This window comes from Cynara cardunculus (assembly GCF_001531365.2).
Source record: "Cynara cardunculus var. scolymus isolate 2C chromosome LG 12, CcrdV1, whole genome shotgun sequence".
NCBI classification, from domain to species: Eukaryota; Viridiplantae; Streptophyta; class Magnoliopsida; order Asterales; family Asteraceae; genus Cynara; species Cynara cardunculus.
Genome location: NC_037539.1, coordinates 4,988,860 through 5,011,199, shown reverse-complemented (window position 1 = coordinate 5,011,199; position 22,340 = coordinate 4,988,860). Strand labels below are relative to the sequence as shown.

The following is a 22,340-nucleotide window of genomic DNA, read 5'->3' as shown; positions in this document are numbered from 1 at the left end:
TAAGAGCGTCAAATACAAACCATCCAATTTGTACAAACCATGCAAACCTCATTCAACCAATCATAATTTTTCATTTTGTTCATTTTTTTGTAATTATAAGAGGTTGATTAATCATTTTTATTGTGAAGGGTGTTAATCATAGATATTATCATTTTCATTATTTTAATTTTAGAGAAATACATGAAACAGTTCCATTAAAATTTCATTAAGTATTATATGAAACAATTTCATGAAAAATTTTCATAAGATTAAACAATGAAATCGATGGATGAGGGTGGTTTGCACGGTTTGTACAAATTGGGTGGTTTGCATTTGATCGCTCCTCTATATAGATATAGGGAAGGGTTCAAATGAGAACTTTTGTAATTTATGAAAATACAAGAACAGTTGTAGGCCTTTAACCTTTTTGACTAATTCTTTAGATTATTAAAAATAAAAATATATTAATGAGCGTAGTAATGTAATTAGGTATTTTTTTTATATAATTATATGTTATTTTAACTAATTGTAATTATCACATGATTTTAGGTTGGAACTGACCATGTCAAACTCACGTCCCCATCCCCATCGTTTTCTTTATCTACGTCAATCTTGTGATATCAATCTACACTATGATAAGCAAGCAACTGGGTTGGGTAATATCGATCTCATCCAAATATTTGTGTACAAATAAACGAATAAGTGAGTTGTGATAACCCTGCGATAAGCAAGCAATCTGACAAATTTTTACATAAATTAATCGATTTTGTCCTAATTACACGGTGATAATCATACGATAAGCAAGCAATCTGAAAATTGCATACATTATATATTAATCCATTTGGCCTTAACTACACTATAATAAATCGACTTTTAGTTGTGATAGTTTGCTTGTTCAATTTCTCGACTATGCCCTTAACTGTGATAAGTCTGTGATAGACATTCTCTCATCGAATCTCTAATAGATTGAAGCCCTAATTGATTACAGACATCTATCGAATCCTAATCGAAGTGTCATAATATGTGATCAATCTGTGTTATTCAACACTTACCTTTGATCTTCTTCCTCGATACCTTCGAATAGACTGTACGATCTTCTTCCTCAATGCCTTCGAACAAGAGTACACGCTTGTCCTTACTCGGTTTCTTCCTTGTTTTCAGTTTCGCCTTCTTGTTGTGCTGTTTGTGATAACCCAAGGTCGACGATGATGATTATCACTACCCAAATGATCGGAATACTCTACATCGTGTTATTTGAATTTTAGGATATCAATTTTCAAATTAACCCTTCATCGTCTTTAGAATACTTGAAATTAATTTTACTATTCATTTAAGTTTGAAAAATTATTCAACTTCTCTTAAAATGTGATTCTAAACACATATTTTGGCTTAGAGGTTGTTCTCGCATTCTCGTAAATCACAGGGGTTCTCGTTTGAACCTCCACACACACACACACACACAGATATATATATATATATATATATGTGTGTGTGTGTGTGTGTGTGTGTGTGTGTATACATACATTCTCCATGTGCAACTTGTTCAAGAAAAAAACAAAGGAAAGGCTTCCGGCATTTTATATGAAACTTCAACTCCATTCACATGTAGGGTATGTATTGGATGTTTATGGTTTGTCATTTTTATGAGTTGGTGCACAACTGATCTTTTCTTATTAGCCCCTATTTGATCTAAGTTTATATTACAAAACAGACAATCAAAATAACTACAAATGCTGTTCGGTTCATCATGAATGTTTTTGTTTGTGTTTGTGTTTGTGTTTGTGTTTGTGTTTGTGTTTGTGTGATGGGAATGCTAGCAAGTGTTTGGTCGTTGCTCAAGCAAGGGTATAATGGTGGGTTCATGGTTTTATTGCATTTCTTTTCTCATCATTGATGTTGAAGCCAATAGGGTAGTTATCTACATGATTCCAGTAGCCATAGATAACCCGTTCATATCTCATTCTTTCTGTTTGTTATATTACCGTGATTAGTTGTTTGTGTTTTCTTCAGAACCATATTCAGGGTGCTTGCTATGAACCAGACAATTAGAGATTCACCTATGTGCCTCATTTGACTTACAGTCATCTTCTAGTTATGTTTCTTTCTTTTTTTCCTCTGCCACCTATGAAATACGTAACAGTTGCCTTCCACAAGTTTTCTTTAAGTAGGTTGTTCGAGGTAGATTTTTTTTTTTTGAAATTATTAATCGAGTGAATTGTATTTTTGGTCCTTCATGAATAGTTGCTTTATGGCTTTCGTCCCTTGGAAACATAAAGCACATTTTTGGTCCAAAAGTTGTGTTTTTCACGGCATTTATGAGCGGGAACAAGTTTGGGTGAGAAACATAACTTTTGAACCAAAAATTTACTTTACGTGTGGGAGGGACGAAAATCAAAGAATAGATATTTACAAAGGACCAAAAACGTAAATCACTCTTATTAGTTACAAGTAAAGACAAAATGATATTTTTGTTTTTGGTATAGAAATTTGATTATCTGAATCGGGTCGGTTTTAAACCCAACAAGACCATTTCTTGTCACCATGTGTGGTTCAACTCTCAATATTATGTGAATTTTTTTTTTATATTCCAAAAATGCATAATCTAATATTTAGTTACCAAATTAAATTAAAATAAAACCTTTCTTTTACCATCCAAAATATTTTTTTAATATTTAAATTGAATACATATTTTGACTTTGTCCTTGATTGACTTTTCTCTCCCTTCCTTATTTTTCTCTTCTTTTATTAAACTTTCACCAGCCATTTTTGACCAATATTCGCATTTTTAATCTATTTCTTGTATAAAATGAGTTTGACTAAGCGCTCATTTACCAAAGGTTTTTTCGGATAAGTGTTTACCTAACTATATTACTTTATCGGATGAATATGATAAAGACCAAAAATCTTACCCGGTAAGAACGAGGTAATGACCGAGAGTCTTATCCGGTAAATGAGAGCAATGACTTTTATCATGATCAGCTCTTATCGAATAAATTGTTGCATAAAAAGTCTTTTTTGTTGACTATAATCTTACCAAATAGTGTTGAATTTTACTGCTAAATGCTTACCGGATAAATATTTAATAAACTGCCCTTAAATCTTAGTCAAAGGTTAAAAACTTTGAAAGAAAATTATATTAAATTAATGGTTTTTTATTTTGGATATTATAATAGTATTTATATTATTAAAATATAGAATTTTAAATTAAAAAGAAAATAGAATACTTGTTTTTATCTAACTTGTTTATTTAAATTTATTATTAAATTGAAGATAATTTTGTTAACGATTTTAATTTTTTTTAATAAAATAAATAAAAAAGAAGGCGTGAATTACAATCGCTTAAATTTATCGCTGGTGGTTGCTAAGTAGATAGTCTAGACTGACGTGTGCTGTACATTCAACATTGGTCGTGCGATGATGTAGCGTTTGAATACCATGACGTAAGGTGGTCCCACCTTTGTATTCTAGAAGTGGTACTGTGGAATTACGTGTCAATTTCCTGTTTATTCAATAAATTTTTCGTTTTTATTTTCTTTTTCTTTATTTGGTTAATTTAAGCAACTGCAACTCACGCCTTCCTTTCGATTTAGTTTATTTTTAAAAAAATTAAAATTAAAGCATCTTTTTGTTAAACAAAATTATGTTGAATATAATAAAAAATTATAATAAACAAGGATTTTATTTTTATTAAATTTGATGTCCATGATTTTTTCAAATAATAAATTTTTTACCAATTTTATTTTATTTTTGTATTATATATATATACTACATTATAAAATATTTGACAAATTTTTTTAAAATTATACACAAATTACTGTTTATTGATGTATATCAATTAAAATTCAAGATTAAAAGTAATTATGTGTAAGTAAAACGTATTAAAGCTTCAGTTTTGAATTTGTATAACTAACTATAAATAAACATAATCAAAAGATAAACATCTCATTTTAAATATAAAAAATTTAAAATATAATTAGAATAATTGTTAGTTATAATAAAATACTTAATTATTATCTTTATAAAAAAATTATATTATTAAACGATAAATAAATTACGTTGTTACTAAATCTAAATTAAATTATAAATAAAATATTAAATTAAAGAAATTACACAAAAAACGAGAATTTTAAATTTTGATACTAATATCGATACTTTTCTTCCAAAATTTTATGATATATTTAAGTTTTATTTTATTTAAAAATAAAAATATTATTGTTTTATTAAAACCACTAAAAACCGTATTATACCGACAGAGACAAAAAATAAAATGAAATATTAAAATTAAGATATATCTTAGTGAATTATGTGAACATCTTTCTAATATGAATGGACGTATATGTGTGTGTGTGTATGTATATCAATAAATACACATTATATGAATAATATACGATAATGATGAACCAAAAGTGTAACTTGTTACAAAATTGATTGTGATTCACGTCTTTTTTAAATTATATTAAAAAATATTTTATCTATCCAATTACAAATGAAGTTTCTTAAATTAAATTATACATTAAATAAAATATTTTACTTAATTAAAAACTATTATTGATAAAAATACTTTTAAGTTAAAAAATCTCAATTTTAAAAAACCAAATAAACTAAATCAGCGTAAATTCATACACCTTTTAAAGTTGAATATTGAAATATACAAATAAAATATTAAAAGTTAATTACGTTTAACTTGAGATGTTAATATATAGTCACACAATAAATAATTAAAGTGATAACAAAATAAAAATAAAAATTATAAATCAAGATTAAAAAACACCGATATTTCACATAATTAAAAAACTATTGCTAAATTCTAAAAGAATAACTGGTAATTATATAACCAGCGATAAAGAAAACATTTGTTGTCCAAATATATAAAAAGTTACGGTATATTATTATTTTTTTCTCTTAAAAAATCATATAAAATCCTTTAAGTTAATATATATATTTAATGATACTTGGATTATCAAGTCAATTTAAATGTTGGTGGTGTATTCACAATTATTTGATCATTCATTTTAATAATGTCTCACAATTTTTTATTTAATATATATTTAAATTTAAGAAATTTGATTTATGATTGAATATATAACAATATTTTTCAATAAAACAAATTAGAAAAAGAGATGTGAATTCCATAAAAATTTAGTCTTTATATTTTATCAAAAGACTGATTAGTCCTTCAAAAATGAATATGATGACTCTTACCAAATAAATTTTACTAGGTTAAGAATATTTAACAATAATACATTTTAATAATCAGGAATGTTCTTCCATAAAATAGGTGAGAGTAATAATTCTTATCAATAAACGATTGGAAAACTTTCACCAAATATATTTTAATAAAAAAATTTGAAGGTGATATATAAAAAGAAAAAAAATTACTGAAAATACATTCTGGAAAGCTAACAAATTTGAAAAAAGGGGTATGCCGGTCTCCTTATTCTACCTTTTTTTAATCCTTCTCATATTTTGGGTTGTTATCGTTTACCAAACGTTTATCCAGATAAGTGTTTATCAAGTCATTTTATTTTACCGAATAAATGTGGCAAAGACCAAAAATCTTACCCAATAAAAACGAAGATAATAATTGAGAGTCTTACCCGGTAAGCAAAAACGATGACTCTTATCATAGTAAGTGCTTACCGGGTAAGCGTTTAGATAAACAGCCCCTTATTTTTTATTTTTTTTTATTTGTTATTTAAATGAAATAATATTTTAATTATATATATATATGTATATGTATATGTATGTTTTTTATGTATAAAATAAAGGCTTACAGAGAGAGGATTTTATGTATAAAATAAAGGCTTACAGAGAGAGGATCCAATTTAGAGAGTGTACATTAGTTCTCATAGATCCTTGTGCGTCGAGCATCTCCAGTGCATAGGTTGGAAAATGGTCTTACGTCATCATCACAACACAAACCCACTCTTTTAAATCTTCTTTCCATCTCGCCGGCCATTTTTCATTCAGGCAACCTTCTCATCTTTTATTTCGACAATTCTCATATCTCAGGTGGGCCCTTAGTGCTACTGTCAGAAGCAACCACGTCTAGTTGACTTGTGGCCTGATCATGGGGCGTCCAGAAGAAGAAGACGACGACGTATTCCTTGCACTCATCCAGGTGAATGTTACTAGTTTTCGTTTTCATCTCCTTCTGATCATGGAATTTTGATATGTCCAAATCCAAAAGGGGTTTAAATTTGTTAGTTTCCTTGACTTTGTTTTATGTATGTAGAGTGAGAGCAGGCTGTATACAGGAGATGGATCAGTCAACATTAAGGGACAACCTGTTTTGAAAAGCAATACTGGAAATTGGAAAGCATGCCCTTTCATACTTGGTACTAGCTCTCTCATGCTCTATGAAATTTTCTATGAAAACCAACTTCATGCTGTATTTTAATGGTGTTGAGTTGAAACAGGTAACGAGTGTTGTGAACGCCTAGCCTATTACGGGATATCGACTAATCTTGTGAGCTATCTCACCAAATACTTGCACGAAGGAAATGCCTCGGCTGCCAGACATGTCACAATGTGGCAAGGAACTTGTTACCTCACTCCCCTTCTCGGTGCTGTCTTGGCAGATGCATATTGGGGAAGATATTGGACAATCTCCATGTTCTCCGTTATATATTTCTTAGTAACGATCAATCTTTTAAACATAACATTCTTATTTCTTGTGTTTTCCGTTGTCTATACCATATGCTGAATATAACGAGGGTTAAATGACCTTTTGTTAAGTTACTGCTTACCCCTAGTTTGATTACTTTCTTGTGTTCTTCATCGTTTCTCCATAGGGAATGTGCACATTGACTCTTTCGGCATCAATCCCTTCTTTGAAGCCTGTTGAATGTGTGGATGTTATATGCCCTTCAGCTACCCCTTCTCAGTATGCATTTTTCTTTACTGGGCTTTACCTGATTGCACTTGGAACCGGAGGGATCAAACCATGTGTTTCGTCTTTTGGGGCTGATCAGTTTGATGACACGGATCCGAAAGAGAGGGTGAGTAAGGGATCCTTCTTCAATTGGTTTTATTTCTCAATCAACATCGGGGCCTTGGTCTCGGGTACTTTAATAGTTTGGATTCAAGACAACAGAGGATGGGACTTGGGGTTTGGCATTCCTGCATTCTTCATAGGGTTTGCTATCTTGAGTTTCTTTCTAGGAACACCTCTTTATAGATTCCAGAAACCAGGGGGGAGTCCTATTACAAGAATGTGCCAAGTTCTGGTTGCATCATTTCGCAAAAGGGATCTTCCGGTCCCTATTGATGGCTCTCTCCTGTTTGAAACTCGTGATAGTGTCTCGGCAATTGAGGGTAGTCGGAAACTCATGCATACTGACGAGCTAAAGTAATTTTCTTTACTTGGACATATATTAGGGGAGACAGGTGCAGATGAAAACCGTAAGTTTGAGAACATGGAAACCAGTTATTCATGCTTTATTCATGATGAATGTCTAGATATTGTTTGTATTCACAATGAAGATGCATGATATTGATAATTATTCATCATGAATAATAAGTACATGAAATAGTTGGTTTCTCGGGTTTTCAAAATATTTATGGTTCTTATTTGAACTTATCCCTTATCTCAGTTTCCTAAATTTCTTGTATATTGAATCGGTCTCTGTTCTGCACAGCTTTCTTCTCAATTTTTTCATTTCCCCTTTGCAGGTATCTTGATAAAGCTGCTGTGATATCATCTATTGGAACCGAAAATGGAAACTACTCCAATCCTTGGATGCTATGCACCGTAACACAGGTAGAAGAACTAAAAATCTTGATCCGGATGTTCCCAATCTGGGCAACGGGAATTGTTTTTGCTGCTGTTTTTGCCCAAATGTCAACGTTGTTTGTGGAGCAAGGGATGATGATGGACACGAGTATCGGGTCGTTCGCCATCCCCCCCGCTTCACTTGCGATTTTTGACGTCTTCAGTGTCATGATCTGGGTACCGGTTTATGACCAAATCATCGTACCGGTCACAAGGAAATTCACAGGTCAAGAAAGGGGGTTTTCTGAACTTCAACGAATGGGCATCGGTCTCTTTATCTCCATCTTTCCCATGGTGGCTGCAGCATTGGTGGAGATAAAGCGTCTAGACGTTGCAAAATCACTCGATTTGGTGAACCAAAACGTTCCAGTACCGATGAGCGTCTTCTGGCAAGTTCCTCAGTATTTCCTTTTAGGTGCTGCTGAAGTGTTTATGGTGGTGGGGCAGCTTGAATTTTTTTACGATCAATCACCGGATGCCATGCGGAGTTTGTGTAGCGCGCTTTCACTGTTGACAACTGCTTTGGGGAATTACTTGAGTTCTTTGATTTTGACAGCAGTGATGTGTATTACGGGCGGGGTCGGGAAGATAGGCTGGATACCAGATAACTTGAATGAAGGGCACCTGGATTACTTCTTCTGGCTTTTGGGGGGGCTTAGTTTCTTGAATATGGTGGTTTATGTGGTATGTGCCAAGGCATACAAGTCAAAGTCAGTTTCTTGATCATAATTCAGAAATTTGAGTTTCTATGCTTCATAATTTGTACCGTTTGTAAATGCTACAAATCAACCTGGGGCGATTCTCTATATACATTCATCAACGAAAAGTCCAAACAATGATGATTTCAGATTGCAATAATCAAACACCAACATTTCAACACAATACTTGATACCATTACAGAACTGTAGGTAGGTTTATTGAACACACAGACTTGACTGTCAAAAAACAGCACTGAAAAGCACACATACAGGTTTATTGAACACACAAACTTGACTGTCAAAAAACAGCACACATACAGGTTTATTGAACACACAGACTTGACTGTCAAAAAACAGCACTGAAAAGCACACATACTAAAAAAAACGACACTGAAAAAGCACGAAATGCGTTAGATTCACGCACAAACTCCTTTACTAGATTCGTTTAGGAAAGGATGTTTGACCTGCGTAGTGGCACTTCGACACCATCTCCACTCGCCTTCCTTCCTTCCTCCTTCAAACAAAGAACATGGAATCCTTGAGGTGATCCTCAAGATTGTAGAAGAACTGATCGAATGAAGAAGACCCACCAGACTCTAGTTCCATCGCCACTTCTTGAAACATCCGACCCCTGTACGCAACAAGATCCGCATAGTAAACCGGTGGGACCAACGACACGGGTTTCGTGCAACGTGCAAAGATGTAACAAAGATGGTATATCAGCTTCTGCATCTCATCAGATGAGAACCCGTTCTCATCCCAAATCACAGAGTAGTGAGTGGGTTTACTTGTTCCAATCCCTCCAAAATGGCTGCAAAGATAGAAATCAAACTCAGATGGATGGATTATGGTGGTGTCCACCACCGTTCCCGGCGGCACATTACCCGACTCCCTCCCATCTGGGCTTAGAAACAGACGAGTTGTGTGCCGTTTCTGGGCCACAACAAAGGTGACACACGGGCGGTAGTGTTCATCATAAATGGCTTTCTTCATATCAACCATCTCTTTGTTGAGAACCATATCGAATTGCCCGTCACTCACACCGTCACGAAAAACTACAATCTTGTTTGGTTTCACTCCGTTCTGCCGCGCATATGTATTCACCAGATCCAAACACATCTTCCCGAAGTCGACAATCTCCTCTTTGCGGTGGCTTTGTGGGGAAACACGAGCAGCATAACGAGTTGCAGCAGGCCAGTTGACCGACCCAACAACGGCTGCAACAGATGGAGATAGCGTATTTGATGAAGCCGGGTGGTTTACATCCGCCCCAATGAACATACAATGATCTCCACCAGTAAATCGTGGGAATCTCTCAATGAGTTCCACATTGCTGCCACCTAGCTTCGCGTTGATCTTCATACCTAAGTTGGCAAGAAACTGATCGCTCGCTTTATTGGCATGAACCGACAAGCAACATTGAGTAATCACCCCAATCTTCGTCTCAGTAACCCATTTGAGATGCTTGTATCCATCGTCTTTGCAAGCCATCACACAAACAATCATTTCCAGCCGTCCACTGTCTTTTCGACGACAGTCCTCCACGACTTGTGAAAAAAGACGATGGAGTCTATCAACATCCAAGAACTCCCTCATGGTGGTTTGATGAACAACAAGCGGATCTTTCATGTGAACCCCTAAACTTCCGCATCGGTTCACCAATTTCCCAATGAACGGGTTGACATTCAGCCTATTCCAACGATCAGCAGAACTGAAATCGATCATTGCCCACCTCTCCAGTGGTATCCCATCAACGAAACGTTTCCCCTGGAGAAGATTCCAGTGACATTTCAGTCTGTCAACTGTCGTGTTTGTTGTACCACGTGGACCACCAAGCTTCAGTATAGGCGGTGGCATCACACGACCATCGACTGCTGTCATGTCCATACCAACCCCGAATTCAAAATTCTGAATCACCTCGCCACTGCATACATATGACATTATATCAGACAGGAAACATTACTGGTACAATAAACTTAACCTATAAAGCAGTCTATTAGAACGTTTAGACATCGTACAAAAACAGTTGAAAAGGAGCAACTACGTACCCATGACTGCCAGGCCCATACTCTTCACGCATCATGCTGCATATCTCATTCCGCCGGAAATCTGGAGGAAGAAGGCACAAATCTTTTAGTTGTCGGGCAGCCTCCCGACCCAGTTGCTCCTTCGGAAACCTTCTATCCTCAGCCAAGACACAGAATTCCATCGGAACATAATTTGGCTTTTTGCCATTTCCCAATTTCAAACAAGGAATAGTCTTATGAACTATTACTTTCTCCCACTTCTCTTGGAAATAATCCGTTAGCATAACGATTTCTGGTTCTTTCTTCCCTTCGAGATCTTCTAGTTCAAAAGAGAGCTCGTTTGTGAGCTTTTCAGTCAACCCAGAAACAATGTACTTCTGGTTGGTGCGACGATGAGTCACACTCACCCTCAATCCTTCCAATGCACTCATAACTTTGTTCCTAAACCTTCCGATGTCGTTAACCACTTGAATCTCCCGAATATGCTCCTTCAGGAATTCGATAACGGGCATCCTCTTGCGAAAAGGTATGACAGAGTAATCGGTACACATTATCAACCCATTAGAAGTGACCTTTAAGCTCTGCTGAATGCCTCTAATGGCAGCAACACCACATCGAAGGTCATCATCCCTTCGATGAACTCGAGGGTACATCCCTCGGCCGACTGAAACCTTTTCCCGGAAAAGATTCGCCTTCATTACTACATCCAGTGCCTGCAGCACATCACGAGGGATCTGGAAAGCATTTCGATTCAAGAATTCTTGAAGCTTTGAGAGCCTTAACTCGCTTCCATACTTGATGGTGCATATATAAGATTTACCAAATAATTGCACATTATAGGTTCCGGCATGCAACAAGACTGCACTAAATATGTTCTTTTCACCATCGTAGGCGGTTTTTAGTAACGGGAACCGATCAGGGTAATCGGAACATAATTTTTCCTGAATCAATCGGAGGTCCGATTTGGGTATTGATTTTTTCACAGATCGACTAGAAGAGGAGGCCTCTAGCTTAACATCTACATCGTAGCGTAAGATGCTGTTCGATGAATCATACTTGACCGGAAAATGGTTAACAAGAAGACTCACCGACCTCACTGCAAGTGTACCTCGGTCAGGACGCTTAATTGGTACATAGCCATTTTCTGCATCATCCTTTGAATGTTCTACAATATCCTTTGAAGATGATACCGGAACTTCCTGAATCTGAAGATCTGAAACTAGAAAACAAACACGATGATAACATTTAGGGTAAAATGGTTGCAACTGAACACAATCTGAATCTATTAAGGCAAACATGATCGCAAATCGTTAGGATGAATGATTGGAGAACTTTGATCAGTCAATTCGAAACCCAAATACATTGATGAAATGAAACAAAATGAAACAAAATTATAAAGGGGGAGGAAATTAAGGAAACAAATCGAAACAGAGCAAGTTTTAAATCGATGGAAGGATGAAACTAAAAGCGATTTCAGAAATAGTAAAAACTTAAATCACATAAAGATCTCAAGAGTTTTTGTACATACCAGAAAGGTCGATCTGAGACGGAGGAGACTTAATTGGTTGACTAGAACCAGATACAATACGACTCCACACCCTTGCTTCTTGATTCCCACCAAAATGATCCGCATTCGGCCTTGGGTGTGTAGGAGTCCGAGAGATCTGCTGACTACCACCACCAACGGAGACTCTATGATCTCTAGCGTCTCCATACTGCTCCTGCTGTTGATTACTATAACGCTGTTGGTAATCTCTGTTTCGTCCACCACGACCACGGGGATAGTAACCACCATCAGTTCCACGCCCACCTTCGCCTCCTCTACCACCAGCTTGTACGCCACCGGAACTATAACCTCGTCCTCCAGTGTTCCGGCCGCCACGGCCACGGGTGTAGCCTGCGCCATTTCCTCCACGATTATAATTGGTCCTGCTCTGCTCCATGAATTCCAAATTGATTGACTAAAAAACTGATGTTTTGTTTGGATGGTTCGTTCGTAGATTACTTATAAGTCGGACTGGAAGACTCTGGAACGGACTGGAAGACTCCGCAGATCAAAAATAAATGACCTGAATACCCTTGTTGCTTGGTGAGCAAGGGAAACATCAACAGTGAAAGCAACATTATCTCGGAAGTTTCCTACAAAACCGCGTGGGTCCTTCAGCAGAATTTAAGAGTTCAAATCCTTTAATTAATTGAAATGTTTTATGATAAAGGTGTTTGGGATTGTTTATTTGAAACAAGTTATGTTTTTTTATAAAAGTCTTTATTAATTTATTATAAGTTAAAATGGTTTTAACTTTTTCAAAAACTTCTTATTACCGGTTTGGCATCAGTATAAGTTGTTTATCCAAACACTCAAAAGTGTTTATTACCGATGTCACATCGGAATAAGTAAATAAGTTGTTCTTATAAACAATCTCAAACACCACCTATGATCAATGTTTTAAATTAGAAAACATTCAAGATATTTATAGAATCATATATTCATGGAAAATTGAAAAAAAAATAGTTAATCAATAAATAGGGTTTTATATTGTTTATTCAATCCTTACGCAGTAGGCTTATGCATATATATAAGAATTAGTTTTATGTAAAAAAAATAAGAAAAAGAATCCCGATGCAGAAACCTTACACATATGCATGGGGATTCCTTTTTTTTTCCCCGAATACCAATCCTTATGCATACGCGTAACGATTTGCTAAAAAGTGAATTTAGATCAGAAAATGGCTAAAAATGAAACCACCTATCAGCTTTGATTATATATGTAAATTTCCGTATATTCATTAGCTTGGATGGATGGTTGAGATTAGTTTGTATGATTTGTAACAATTAGAGGTTTTGCAAATTATTAGGACTCTGGAATTAGATTCGAAGTTGAGAATAATTACATGAGGTTTAAGGATTTTAGTTTGACACAAATAGTTTGGTAACTTATTAATCTTTATTTTTTTTTACCTATTTTAATAAGTGTTGGTGATCTTAGTGTCATTAATCATTTTACTGTGATTATGATTTACGTGAAGTCGACCTGGTGATAAAACAAAAATATGTGAGTTGGAAGGTGTGGCATGCATACTCATACATGTTGGCTCTATCACCTTAGATCGTCATAAGGCAAAGTCTTAAGAGATACGCCCCCTCGGGGTCTAGTTGCAAGGACCAAGCGGTTGAGCCCTTAGCGATGATCTCCCAGATTGTTCAGCGAGTGGTGTCAAGGGGCAAAGCCTCGAAACTTGGTGGATTTTTATAAGAGGTTCACTTAGCAATTTTAAGTTTCGAAACGATCTGGTTGAAATTCAGAAGGATGGAAATTTTCTTGAGATTGTTACTGAAACTTGGTGGAAATTGCCTCAGTATAGTTCAAAGGTGGTGGATTCAAAGCCTATGAGCCTTAAACTCAGAGCTTTGATCCTTGGCTCGAATTTTCAAGTATTGAAAATCAGAGCCTTTAGACTGTGTGATCAGAGCTCTGGATATGGTGATAAGAGCATTGATCCTTGGCTCAAAATTTCCAAGTGTTGAAAATCAGAGCCTTTGGATTGTGTGATCAGAGCTTTGGATAAGGTGATCAGAGCATCTAGACTCTTTCTACTCATTGCTTCCGACTTTAAGTCAGTTGTAACTACTCTCAAATCTTCATGTTAGCGTTCTTAATCGTTGATCTCTCGTATAAATATGTAAATGAGAATTTGAGTGTATATAAGGACTCGATCTTATAGCCTTTAAGCGAAGAGTTTTCATTTGGATTATCCCAATATGAACTTCGTGATACCAAAGGCAATAAGGTCAAGTTGTTGTATTCGAAAATTGTACTTTCCACGATCCAATTGATTATCCCATCCACGTATCAAAAATTAAAATCTTTAAAGAAAATTTACGTTCATCTTTAACAGCTTTTCCATTTTGAATATGACAATATTAATTATATTATTAAATTATTCAATATCTATAATAAAATATTGTTTATGTATTATACATTTAATTTCAAAAATTCTCATTAACGAGAACAATGAATAAAAATCAGTAATCTCATTTTCCAGAATGTGAGTATGGTCTTGTGAGATTAAAGTAAAAGCGATAATTGAGGTGCAGTAGATGAAAAGTGATGACGGAAACAACAAGACCAAAAACCAAACGTATCCATCAAGGAATAAATAAATCAACGACATTGACCAATGACCATCCAACTTTTCCAATCCTTTTCCTCTAAATTATCGTCTTAAATAATGCTTTTAGCATCTTAAACAATTCTTCAAAATAAGAATTAAAAGTTAAAATCTTTTAAAATAATTACATTTATCTCCAACAGATTTTCTATTTTGAAGAATCAAATATTCATCTATTTATTAAAATATTATTTATCTCTTTAAATATTTAGTTTTAAAGTTTTTTTTATTGATGGTCGTACTTGATAATTATTTTTGGTGTATTCTCCTTGGAGAATAAACTATTATTTCTTTTACTTTGTCCATTTTAATGATAATTTTGGGATAGCTGTTAAACCAAAATATATTGACTCAGAATCCTAATAATAATGTATACAATTTAAAAAAAAAAAAAAAATCAGTAACCAACAAAAATAGAAGTTTGAATGGTGCTAACAAGTCTTGGAAACTCTTTTAAATAAATGACAAAAGTACCAAAATAGCCTTAAGTTAATGGACTTTTATTAAAGGTTGTTAGCTATAGGGAATAAAATTGAAATAAAGTTTCCACCACAATGATCAAAAGTGAAATCAGTTAAAAGAATAAACTATACTTGATAATAACCGACAACCATATGGACCAAAAATATAACTTACTCTAGTTTTTATCAACACAAATTAATAATGTATACAATTTTTTTTAAAATTAGGTTTTATAAATTAATAATAGTTTTTATAAATTATTTACGTTTTCTAAAAACTCTTTATTTTTTTATGATACAAGTGTTAAAGCGTTATATACAAATTTATTATGTATACATTTTCTTTTTAATTTTACGTAACCAATAAGAATAGAAGTTTAAATGTTATCGATAAATTCTGAAAATTTTCCAAGATAAAAATAGTAAATTATAAATATTATTCCTATAATAGAAAAAGGACCATGTTATTCAGTATAACCAATAACGTTAACGAAATACATGTTTAATTTTTGATTTTTTTTTATTTCCTTTAATTTTATGTGCGACCAAATCAAAACCCTAATTAACCTTTATCCATAACCTACTTGATGATAATTGATAACAGGGGATAAATCATCTGTAGCCTAAGATGAAAAGGGTGGGGATATTTGCACCTACCGTTGAGTAAAGGTGGGTATCATACCAAAATTTATGGAGCTGTTTATGGAATCAGAACTGATGAAACCGACGGTTCCTAGAATGAGGGAATCGGAACCGGTTATACCGATTTTTTATATTTGGGAACCAGTGTCAAAACCGCATAGAACAATTCCGATACTAGGTACCTGATGTCTAATTTTTTTTAAAAAAAATGTTATCGTTTCATATTATAAGAAAGTAATTGTTAGTCTATTACAAAATACCAGTGCAAAAAAAAAACTACAAATGATAAAAAATAAAATTAATAATTACATAAATAATTTATAGAAGCTCTTGACAAAGAAAAACGACTTACAAAGCATTTCATATCAACATCTAAGAGTAGCAAAACAACATCTTATTTCAGCAGAGCATCATTTTATAAATGGTCACAGGCTCATAGAATATGCGACTGTAAGTATAATCTTAAAAGGTAAATTAAGAATTTCAATTTTAGTTTTTTAATTATAATAAACACATAAAATATTTTTTATTAAAAAAATAGCGGGTACCCGTCAATTTCCGGTTATAGGTACCCAGTACCCGGTCCCGACAAGTACCCAACGGTTAACGGTTTCAAAAAAATGAGAACCGGAGCCGGAGCCGAAACCAATCCCGATTCCGTATTTTAGCATTTGAAACCATAACCAATCACATCGTAACCAGTTTAAGCACTGACAATTTTAAAGCGGTTCCGATTCTAAAGACAAATACCAGGTTCCGATGCTCACCCCTATTTGCACCCTGCTTACATGTCCATTCATTCCTATTTATTATTCATTATTGCGATTATACCATCATCAAATTTATTTGTATTTGATTATTTTTTATATTAATTTTCTTTTATTTAATCAAACCCTTATTATTATTATTATTATTATTATTATTATTATTATTATTATTATTATTATTATTATTATTATTATTATTATTATGTTAATTAATTTTTTATTATTTATTATTTTTGTTTCTTTGTATTAATATTCTACAATTTAAGATAAAAACAATATGTTTGTCACTTAGAAATTAGAGAAAACATCATAATTTATTTTAACCATAGTATTGATTTAGTCGAGAGGTCAAGTCTCAAGTCTTACGAGTTACGAAAAGGTTATAACGTTTTCAAGGTGTGGCTTAAAGCGGCAAATATATATATATATAATCGTCATTTTAGTAAAAGAATTCACCAGATGAAACACATACTCACTTCATGAAATACATACTCATCATGTTGTTTCACCTCATGAAATAAAACACAATTTTCATAAATATGTTATTTCACTTCATGCAATCCAAACATAAATAACATTATATGAAATCAAACACAACTTTCATCTATAATCTATCTTCACCCATGAATTCAGAAACAATTTCTGTTAAAATTATTTCACCTTATGAATTCAAACATAATTTTCTTCTATACGACATTTCACCCATGGAATCAAACAACTTCATGGAAACAAAAGCTCGTAGAAGACATTAAAATGCAGAAACTAAGCTTTTGGAATAACAAACAAATGAGTTAAATCACACTCTTTCCACGATCGAGATGGAGTAATGATTTAATTTTTGGACATCTAACGTCTGATTTTTCGATAGATATTCCGGCAACACAGTTTCATCCTTACCGTACCTTCAAATCTCCCAATACCTAATGGGCTAATGAGATCAACGATTACGAAGACATAGAACAGAAACTAACTACAAACCAACACAATGGCGTACAGAGCCACCGTGATATCTGATGAAATCCGAAAACTGAGAAACAAATCAAACGAGATCACAGTGTAGAGAAACCACATGTTCAATGTTAGCAAAAAATTGAGACTCGATTTCTCGTTTTTAGGCAGGGAGATGTATTTAATCAGACATAATTGCAACAAGAAGAAACCTGCAAAAACCGACAACGCGGAGAACCACCAAAGAGTAGTTATGGGGGCGGATGGATTTCGGGATCGTTCCGACGATATTAGGCATCATGATGACGAAATAGAACAGAAACCACTTGAAATCGCCGGAGTTTTGGAGGAGAAGGAGCCGAGTATTTGACGAAAAGGGGGAACGGATCAAGTGTGAAGATTTGAAGATGATCGAGCTTGAAGATGATGAGAGGTTGCGGTGTTCAGTTTGATTTTAAAAGCCGATGATATCCTTTCAATTTACTTATAATTTGACAAAAATACCCTTGTTCCACCATTTTTATCTCAAAAAGGCTTCTTACTTTTAAAGGCCTTTGATTTAATCTAAATCTACGGATTAGATTAGAACTCAAGTTTCTTAACTTTTTTTTCCTCTTAAGATTTAACTCCTATGTATATGTATGTATGTATGTATGTATGTATGTATGTATGTATGTATGTATGTATATCTGCATGTATGTATGGATGTATGTATATATGTATTTATGTCAGTGTCTTGAACAATAATAATTCAGTTATTAATAATTTAAATTCATATAAAAAAGATAAACAAAAGAAGAACCATGAATTGATAATTTGATGTCAAATATACAAAGTTTACAAAAATGATATCAAATATACAAAGTAAGTAACTGTTTACAGTCCTTGTTTGGTAATCAAACAACAAAATCAATGTAATGAAATCAAAAAACAATAAATGAAAGTAATCGATCAATATTTTTCGTATGCTAATAAGTAATTTAGAGTTTTGTTTTTTTTCTCATTTTGTTGATCAAATATTTGGTCCGTAAAAACTATACAGTTATATTTACAGTTACTCCTATTCAAGTTTTAAAAATTGCAAATTTCCTCACACTCCTTATGTAACACCCTCATTTTCACCATGAGTTGTGTCACGTCATTCTTATTAAATAACAATAAATAACCCCAAATATAGTGGCTAATAAAGCCTTATTACAGCGGAAGTCTTACAAACTCAATTAAAATTAATAGCTCAACGCTAACCCGTCCCATACCGGGTTACATTACAAAATGAGTTTAAGCATAAACCTAAACATCTGAAATATAACAATAATATAACTATCTAGGCGAGAACCTTGTTCTTGTCCACCCTTGAACCTCTTGCACCTGAGATGCATACTAATAGTCAGCTTTATAAAGCTTGGTGAGTTCATGGTTTTTGTGCACAATCATACACACCTCATCATGCATAAAACAAACAATGCCCCAAATAAAATAATTTGCACATTTGTTTCAACCCTTTTTTAATTATAATGAGATCTCTTAATTTCCCGTCGGGTTAAGGTCTTACTGTCATCGACACTTTCCCGGGTTACACGGCTATCCCTTGTCTAGTTACCCCTCCCTAGGATATGCCATCCCTTATGACTTTTGACCCCTTCCCATACCCGACAAAAAATATAAATTCTTTTATAACATGCTAATTGTAACACCCTCATTTTCACCATGAGTTGTGTCACGTCATTCTCATTAAATAACAATAAATAACCCCAAAATATAGTGGCTGATAAAGCCTTATTACAGCGGAAGTCTTACAAATTCTATTAAAATTAATAGCTCAACGCTAACCCGTCCCATACCGGGTTACATTACAAAATGAGTTTAAGCATAAAYCTAAACATCCGAAATATAATAATATAATTATCTAGAAGAGAACCTCGCTCTTGTCCACCCTTGAACCTCTTGCACCTGAGATGCATACTAATAGTCAGCTTTACAAAGCTCGGTGATTTCATGGTTTTTGKGCACAATCATACACACCTCATCATGCATAAAACAAACAATGCCCCAAATAAAATAATATGCACATTTGTTTCAAACCCTTTTGAAATAATAATGAGATCTCTTAATTTCCCGCCGGGTTAAGGTCTTACCGTCATCGGCACTTCCCGGGTTACACGGCTATCCCTTGTCCGGTTACCCCTCCCTAGGATGTGCCATCCCTTATGACTTTTGACCCTTCCCATACCCGACAAAAATATTAACCCGTTTATAACATGCTAATTAATGTTTAAAAACACGTAAACAAATAACATGCAACCCACGATAATAATTCATATACATGTAATAAACCCATAAACATGTACATAGAAAATATCGTAATGCTCAAATAATTTGTACATAAGCATGCATCCCAGTTAAAGTCTCATGAAAACTCACCTGAATAGCTCTGTTTGGCTAAACCTCGTCCCTGAATAACATCCTATAACATGTAATTATATTTCAATAATTAGAATATTGACATTTCTCCAAAAAAGTCAACCCGAAAGTCAAATAGGTCAACTTTCGGGGTAAGAATGGTCAACGGGTCAACCCCAAGCATACCTCGTCGCCATATACCCCCTCCCTAATGAAATTCTTTTCACATCCGAAATAAATTACGACGTATTAAACCCAACATTTAATTATTTACGATTCTCCTTATAAAAACGTCTGATCCCACAATTATCTAGTCATAACTCCCGAAATAAGTTACTAAATTATTTCTTATAATTTAAATATGGAAATCCAATTAATTAATAACCTTTACAATTGATGTCCAAATCTTGACTAACTTAATCGAAATATCCCGATTTATTTCGATGAATCCAAGTAAATAAACGAGCCCCAAATCTATTTTTTACAAATACCGATTTTAACAAAACAACTCGAGTCTAACCGAACTCGACCGAAATAAGTCGGCCATGGTCTAAACCTAGTCTAGTGTCGGCGGACTCAACTCGACGCCTGGCCCAACCCGGTCGCACCCTTGGTGCGGCTATCGTGAACGATTTTCGTTTGAGATATTTTTCCAATCGTTTTTCACCAAAATTTTTACAAAATCTTATACATAATAATAATCCCAACTTGTATCCAAATTTACAGCCCCTACGGTTCAATATTAAACTCGTAAGAGTTTTTGTACCCGAATCTCGTCGAGCCGCCGCCACAGCAGCTTCTAGCCTAAACCGCTTGACGTACAAGTCACCATAGCCCACGAGACTTGTACCAACAGAAAGGTAATTGAAAAACGAAGCCAACCATATATTATACATCAATTTTGGTTGAGTATTTTACCTCCAATAACCCGTTTTGTGCGGAATGACCCTATGCCGCTTCAAACTCGATATCTCTCTCGTTTCTTGATGAAATCTCGAAATTCCAAAGACGTTTACTCTCTTACATCCTTAGGAACGTCTCCACAAAATTTCAGCCAAAAACTCCAATTTATAAGCCGTTAACAATCTCTAAAACAAGAAAAACGTGATTTTGGGAAATGATTTCCCAAATCTCATCACTTCCAAATTAATTTTCTACTTTTGACAGAACTAGTCCCTTTTGTTTTTCTTTCTGCATTTTCATCCCAAATCAATTAAATACAAAATGTTTCATTTCCCTTTTTATTGATTTTATTTATTGCAATAAAATCATATTTTTCGAGTATCGACACTTTAATCCCGTATGTCGTACTATTTAAATTTTAACCCTTAAACATTTATTTATTTTATGAATCATAAATTTTTAGGGTGTTACAACTCTCCCACACTAAAAAAGGATTTCGTCCCCGAAATCAATCTCCGTTGAACAATTACGAGTCCCACCTCCATTGTTTTTTTTTATTCCAATATTTTTTAAAGTCAAAGTTGTTAATTCGTCAACTAGACCTTTTCTCAGAATTGACACATGGAATGTGTAATAAATCCCCTGTAATTATTCGGGAAACTTCAAACAATATGCCACCTTTTCTACCCTTGATATCATCTCGAATGGTCCTACATATTTTGGACTTAACTTTCCATGTTTACTGAAATGCACCACTCCTTTCCATGGTGACATTCTAGGGTCATCCCAACCCAACCGATAATTGGTCTTGATATCTTATTTTCTTATTAAGTACGACATTCAACCTCTTCTGTACTCATGCAAAGTTTAATTGATGTGTAGATCTATCTATGTTCATGATAGTTAAACATACTAGCATCACGCATGTCCTATTCAAATGCCTCCATGGCTCTGCTTGGACATTTAAATATTAATTGATGTTGTACACTAACTCTACTATTGACATTTTATGATGCTTACTTCCTTGAAGTATAAACATCTAACCTTCCAACCAATCCAACAAATTTAAAAAATTTCCTCTCCTTGACCCTGAGTCCAAGGATGGTATGTTTTGCCCAAGTTCAACATTTTCCATATCCCTTATAAAATACTTGCATGAACACGTGATGTAAATCTTGGATCACTACCCGAGATTGTTAAGTATGGCACTTTATGCATCATTACTTTCCTATCCACCCAAATTTTGTCAACCTTCCAATATACACTTCCTATTAATCGGTTGRAAGTGAGGTAACTCTATGTACCGTTGCAGGTACACTTTTCTTTTAGCAACAATACCTACTCCATCATATTCCACTCCATCACCGGAGTTTCTATCTGTTAAAGCCCAATCGATAGTTTATAACTTTTCATCTCTCATGGAAGGCATGTCTTATAACTCCCTGTATAGCTTACTGTTACTTTTCTTAGTGCCCGAACACCCATAGTCCTCCTTCAAACCCTTGAATTTAAATACTACTACATCTATCTTTATGTTAGAGAACATGACACTTCCTCCCCTTCCATTTTAG

The 22,340-nt window shown here is 34.0% G+C and overlaps 2 protein-coding genes across 2 annotated transcripts; one reads left to right on the top strand and one right to left on the bottom strand.

Moving 5' to 3' along the window:
- The first annotated feature begins 6,049 nt into the window (after window positions 1–6,049).
- LOC112522807 (protein NRT1/ PTR FAMILY 8.3-like) lies at window positions 6,050–8,721 on the top strand. The gene is made up of 5 exons (XM_025132120.1): window positions 6,050–6,100; window positions 6,215–6,317; window positions 6,399–6,616; window positions 6,774–7,330; window positions 7,654–8,721. The coding sequence occupies exons 1-5, from the start codon at window positions 6,050–6,052 to the stop codon at window positions 8,474–8,476; spliced, it is 1,752 nt and encodes a 583-aa protein (XP_024987888.1). The 3' UTR covers window positions 8,477–8,721.
- Window positions 8,600–12,469, bottom strand: LOC112522477 (protein argonaute 2-like). Its single transcript, XM_025131601.1, has 3 exons — window positions 12,007–12,469; window positions 10,500–11,697; window positions 8,600–10,375 (listed from the first exon to the last, which is right to left on the bottom strand). Exons 1-3 carry the CDS (start codon window positions 12,419–12,421, stop codon window positions 8,968–8,970), a joined length of 3,021 nt encoding a protein of 1,006 aa, XP_024987369.1. The 5' UTR covers window positions 12,422–12,469; the 3' UTR covers window positions 8,600–8,967.
- Window positions 12,470–22,340: the final 9,871 nt, after the last annotated feature.